Source organism: Scedosporium apiospermum, assembly GCF_000732125.1.
Source record: "Scedosporium apiospermum strain IHEM 14462 chromosome Unknown SEQ_SAPIO_0087, whole genome shotgun sequence".
Lineage (NCBI taxonomy): Eukaryota > Fungi > Ascomycota > Sordariomycetes > Microascales > Microascaceae > Scedosporium > Scedosporium apiospermum.
The window spans coordinates 227039-233038 of record NW_015971788.1 but is presented as its reverse complement, the minus strand read 5'-3'; the positions used below and the strand labels follow the sequence as shown (position 1 = coordinate 233038).

The 6000-nt window shown below is 51.9% G+C and overlaps 1 protein-coding gene and 1 pseudogene across 1 annotated transcript; both read left to right on the top strand.

The window, feature by feature from the left end:
* Window positions 1-474: 474 nt before the first annotated feature.
* Window positions 475-960, top strand: SAPIO_CDS2787 (Uncharacterized protein; the record flags this gene model as incomplete). Its single annotated transcript, XM_016785720.1, has 2 exons — window positions 475-562; window positions 635-960. The coding sequence occupies 2 exons, from the start codon at window positions 475-477 to the stop codon at window positions 958-960; spliced, it is 414 nt and encodes a 137-aa protein (XP_016644502.1).
* Window positions 961-4927: 3967 nt separating this feature from the next.
* SAPIO_CDS2786 lies at window positions 4928-5620 on the top strand (annotated as a pseudogene; the record flags this gene model as incomplete).
* Between the last annotated feature and the right edge of the window lie 380 nt (window positions 5621-6000).

Genomic DNA, 6000 nt, shown 5'->3' with positions numbered 1-6000 from the left:
TGGCGAGCTCTCTTTCCTCAACTTTTTAGTCTCTACCCCCCCAAAATCCCCAAATCTGCCCCCCTAAAAAACCCCAACGGACCAATCCCACAGGTCCTTTTCAGAAGATAATATTGCTACACAAAGCTTGTGAAGATAATATTACACATTTTTGATTCCTAATCCTCCCGATCAACCTGCGCTTTGCTCCGGCTTGACTCTTTTTTTCCATCCAAGTTGTCTCCTGGCCTCGAACTTGATATCAAGCACACATCCCCCTCCCCCTCCAGGAATTGTCCCTTGCTTTTCTCCTTTCTAAATAATTCAATTCTTCTCATCAGTTCTTCCACCTGCTAATCGCCCCCCCGCCGAATATCTCTATCCCAACTAGAGAGATTACCCAACAAAAATTTTCACGAACCCCTCGACTGCGATTGCTCCCCGAGATTCCCGCTCCATCACCTCCCACAAACAACCTCCCCAACACTCGAAAACATGAACGCTACTGCGGCTCTTCGACAGGCGGCGGCCCACGCCGAGCGGACTCCCTTGATTCGATTCATTGGCCGCCGAACCATTCCTGGTATGTCATAATCTGTCGTGCAAACCCGTCTCCCTTCCGAGCTCAACAGAAACTGACTCCAAGCAAAACCAGCCACTATTGACCACACTCCTCAACCTCACCCTGCCTCCCCCACGGGGAAGCTCCCTCAAGGCTTCGGCGAGGGTTACACTTCGACCGGCACCAAGCACACCTCCTTCAGCTCTTACAGGGACCATGCTCAACAATTCGGCCCCCTGCAGAAGACCATCAAGGAGTCCGGTATTGGCGGAGTAGCCGGATCTGACCTCGGCTCTGTCCAGCCTCCCCAGGGCGTTTTCTTCGATCGCAGCCAGCTCCCCGCCCGCTTCCGACGCCTTCCCCTCGACCCTGCCGAGATCGAGGCGGTAGAGTCTGGCGGTGCCGCCCTCTTCAACTGAGCGGGTAGTATCCAGGCCCGAACATTACTCTCTCCTTTTCACTAGATCTATATACCCTACGAGGTGTCCCAATCAACAATTTGGCACCATTTTTTTCGAACTAAATACTTTCAACAACCAACCAATGCCATGGGCATTTCTCTGACACGATACGGCGCGGAGCGGAGGAAAGAAGGCCGGGGGCAGGCCAGAGGGACACGGCAGTTCAGAGTCGATCCGAGCTTGGAACGACAGCGTCGTTGTCCAGTTTTCTAACTTGATTCAAGCGATACGACATTCATACATTTTTCTGGGAGGCTCGGTTTAAACGGAAACGGAGGTTCTTTTGCTGGGTTGATATTTTCATTGCATGACAATGACTTCTCTTTTTCCTTTTCTAAGTACGTTCTTATGTGTGTATATCCCACGAAAAGCGGTTTGATCATGGGTTCTCTAGAACATATTCAATATACCTGATTTTGCAAAGTTTTATTGGATTGGCTTGGCTTGGAATTGTCCAACCCGCATCAATCGATCTTCGGAAAAATTGCTTGCTCCCCCAATTGATTTCTCCCCCACACCAACCCAAGGCCCGAGGGCTGGAAAATGCACGGACTGACCCTCGGTTGTTGCCATGCTAAGCCTGAGATGCAGCAACGATAATGCAGTGTGCCTGGAAATCCCACGGTGAGGACTGAGATCTAGACCCATTTTCTACACGATCGAATTCTATGACTGGTGCAATTATTGTTTCGCCCACGATAACCCATGACGGCTCTCCATGTTTTCGATGCACGACAGCCTTCGCTGCATAATTGCCCCCACGACCTCGAGATAAGCAACGATAACTAAGCCAACATTTGGGTGATTATTTTTCGCCCGTATCTCGCACAATCACATCACGAGGGAAAACTCGACGAATCTGCGAACCGATGCGAACTCTAAAGTGGCCGACCGGTAAGCCACAAATATCGTCGAGAACATAGTTTAAATCGAGGGGGGAGGATCATCCCGCGCCTTATCTCAAGGTTCTTGCATGTTCTGCCGGTGATGATCTTCGTCGAATTTTCAATGATCCTAAGTGGCCCCGGGAGGTTCGGTGTGGAAAGTCAACGAACCGGAGAGGCGCTTCTTGCGAAACTATGACCGGCTCTGGCGGATGGGCGTGGTGATTCGCCGGAGATCTTGGACTTCCTCGAACCCCGATTTTAAGCCGGCAATACTTGTGGAGTCAATTATCCACCCCGAAGAAAAAGAGGGTCCAGTTATCCTCACCGTCACTCGCCCCGCGTCTTCCGGCACGCCCGAAGGGGATTTGTCGTCCACGCCATGAGGTATTGAGAAAACTCTAGACGTGGATTGGCTCAGTCTACGCGATCCCTATTATTTCGGGCGCGGGATGGGGTCTTCGGCTGGGAGTCGTCAATAGGTTCCCCAGCACTGCTGCACGATCTTCACGAAAATGCGGGAAGGTCGAGACATCGAACATTGGGAGAGACCACAACCCTTTGACCCTCTGCCGGCCACTTGTCGCCGATATGGTGGGTGGGATGCGAAAAGGCCATTGGCTTGGATCACTGGTGTGGTGCTTTTCAGAACCGGTGTTGAAGTGTGTAGACATTGTTGCTACACTCTGTTATGCTTGTCGCCTCTCGAGTAGATGTAGACGCTACGGTTGAAAGATCGGACGGATTAGGTTTCTTCTGCTATAGATACTGACTCTGCAACGTGCCGCCTCGGTTTGTGAAGGCCTTGCTTGGGATACCCAGATGGTTGGGTACGTCTTCTCGACGACGTTGTGAGTGTGGCGATCGTTCGACCTTGAGGATCGTGATATTAGGGGCGTTAAATGTGGCAGGATTAGAGATAAGAACATCTCCAGATGTTGGGGTTTCAACGCACACTGATTATTGCCGGTGTCGGCTCGCTGGTTGGCCTGTGTGGTCGTAGGTCCAACTTATCGGCTGTACAATTCCCTAGATTTACGAATACCAATGTGTCCATTTAGCTGCCAGCGCGCGATCGACGTGGTGGCGTCGGGAGACGATCACAAGAGCTGGTGGCAACAAGGTCCCCTCCCAGTTCCTCAGTTCATTATTTTTCACTGTTATCGGAAACAATTTGTACGGTGCTTGGAAACTAGCATTAAGCTCTGTGGATTCTGTGGATTCCGGCTGACAGCAATGACCGCATGATGTTCTCCCTCCCCAAGCGCTCTTGGTCGGGATAGCGACGCCGGTAAAGAGACAGCATGTATTGGATCTACATGCCAGGACAAGGATGTCAAGCGACGACGGACAAACCAGGAACTTAACATGGAGAGGTTTCCCAATACTAAGGGGCCCTCCTGTCCTCGCTTCGGTTGGTTACGAGAACCATCAAAGTCTCCAAACATACGACTAGTCTTGTCATGAGGAGCTCAGTCTTGATACGTGATCTATCTTGTTTATATTCCAAGAAGTGCAGAGGGATACTGGCTCATAATGCCCTGATGTAAGACTGAGGCAGTGCATCTTGAATGAAAACTGGGCAACTACAATGAAATTCATGGGTGAAATCGAAGGTTCTCTTGATGATTCCATCTTCTTCGCGATTGGTCTGCTTCACAAAACCTGCTCGGCTTGGCTCTGCAAGCTGAGCTTGATCACATATTCTGCTGGGTCTCCCTGCTCAAATCTAAAATAGCAAAAAGAACATGAAACATCCCAGAAGCGTCTTCGAGCTATCGCATGCGAAGCAGTGAAGCGTACCACAGCTCGCTTCGGGGAGCTCTTGCGGTGCAGCGCCCCACCTGTGCATGGTTGATCTCGAACAGCCAAGCTCGAACCTGGTTCACAATCGCCGTGATTGAGCCGCCGTTCATGATTTGTGTTTGTCCCTCTCTCCGCGAAATCCTGCAGATTCGATTCAACACACGGCCGTTCAGAATTGTTGCAAGGCCCGGATACGAGATGCCGAACCCTGGCCCCGCCCCCCCCGTTTCGTTTTAATCCACGATGTTTTCCGCATTGGGTGGCTTTGCGGCCTCTTGGTTTGCAGCCCACCCGCCCAACTAGGCAATTCATGCGGTGCATTCGAAACGGCACTAACCGCGCACCGACGATGCGGAAACTAAACAACCCCCTGGATGAAGGTGGCGCCCGTGTCCGCAGACCTACAGATTTCCGGACAAGGGAAGATCCGGGGATTTTCTTTCTTTTTTTTGCACCTCTTGAAGCCGCATCACATCCCCCACGAGGTAGGTACTATTACCATCCTGGCAATATGATCCTCCACAGCCAGCGCCTAGCCGGGTCCTCCAGTGCCGAACCTACCAATTTCCCTTGCAACTCTCAATGGAAAGAAACCCCAACCCTGCTCACCGAGGTTCATGACGAGCCTATCGCATCTCGTCGTTTGTGGATCCCCGCACAGATCAATAGATGCGATTGGAGATCGCCAACAGCTCCTCTGAAGCTATCCCCTGGTCCATGCGGCTCTTGTAGCCCAGACCGCAAGCTGAGGACGATACGGGTTCGGGGGGCTTAGCGTTTTCTTGGCTTTCTCGTGAGATGCTGTCTGTGGAGTCGTTGCTCTTGTGATTGCCAGCGAACGAGGCCCGTCCTTCGAACCCCGTTGAGATTCGTCAATGCGTTCCGCGAGAGGCTTAGAGCTTGGGTGAGGATGTGAAACAAGGTGGGCTCGCGATGAGGGCCTTGAGCTTCAAGAACTTGGGGGAGAGGCTTCTTTTCTATGGTATCATGAAGGTTGGAAATCGAGTATAAAGAAGCCGGTTGATCCGTTGAATCAGTCGATCTTTTTTTGTTCCATCATCCTCACGATCAAGACAAATCAACAATCAACAAGACTCTTCTGCCTTTCCCCTCTTGCAACTCACTCTTCCATTCTTCGGCTGGTCCAATAGTTTATATTCTTTACTCTTTAATTGCACTTTTCAAACAAAACAACCAATTCCAACCCGAAACCCAAAACTACAACACTAGCCAAAATGTCTCTCAAGTATACTGTTCTCTCTTCCATCCTCTTCGCCGCCCAGCTCGTCGCTGGACACGGTGCCATTGTCTCTGCTACCGGTGACGCCGGCGGTTCTGGCATGGCTCTCGGCATTGACTCCTCCACCCCCCGAGACGGCACGCGCCGAAACCCCTTCCAGCAGGATACCACCCGATTCCGAGGTGACGCCGCTGAAACCTTCGGCGAGACCCTCGGAGCCGGTGACAACAACCTCGAGGCCGGCACCCAGGCCATCATGGCCGAGACTGGCGATGTTCTCCCCCAGGTCAGCGCCGGTGGCGAACTCACCATGACTCTCCACCAGGTCAACGCCGACGGCGCTGGCCCTTACACTTGCATGATCAACGATGACGGCACCGGAACCACCTGGACCGACATCCAGGTCACCCAGAACGTTCCCGGACGACGTGGCCGTGAACGAGATGGCGAGGCTACCGACTTCCCTCTCACCGCTGCCATCCCCGCCAACCAGGAGTGCACTGGTACTGTTGCTGGCCAGGACAATGTCTGCCTTGTTCGCTGCCAGAATCCCGCTCGTGCTGGTCCCTTCGGAGGCGTCGTCCCCGTTCAGATGGCTGCCGCCGGTGGTGCTGCTAACAACGCCACCGAGGCTCGCCGCCGCCTCGCCCGCGCTGTTAGGCGATCTGTCGATCTTTCCGATTTCTAAATCCACCTTCCACGGCATTCCGGCGCCTTTCCAGTCTTTCCTTTCCTAAAGAAGACTTGGTCTTTCCTTTTTTTGCCTGATTCGTCCATTTGAGATGGTTTGCATGCTGGGGAGGAGCGGAAGAGTCTTGTGAGTAGAAAACTCACACGCGCACTAAGCTTGGAGAAATGCCATAGTTCCTGTTTCATTAGTTGTACTTGTCCTTAAAATCCTCTTTGTACGAAGAAATGATACCGCTCCTTTAGATCTCACTCATGATTCCAGAGACATGGACTAGCCGTGGTCTCGAAGAATAAAATTACTGTTAGTCGTTTAAACTCGAAAACATGACTTCCTGTTGTCTTGCGTCGTAAAAATACAGAATTCCAATGAATCAATTA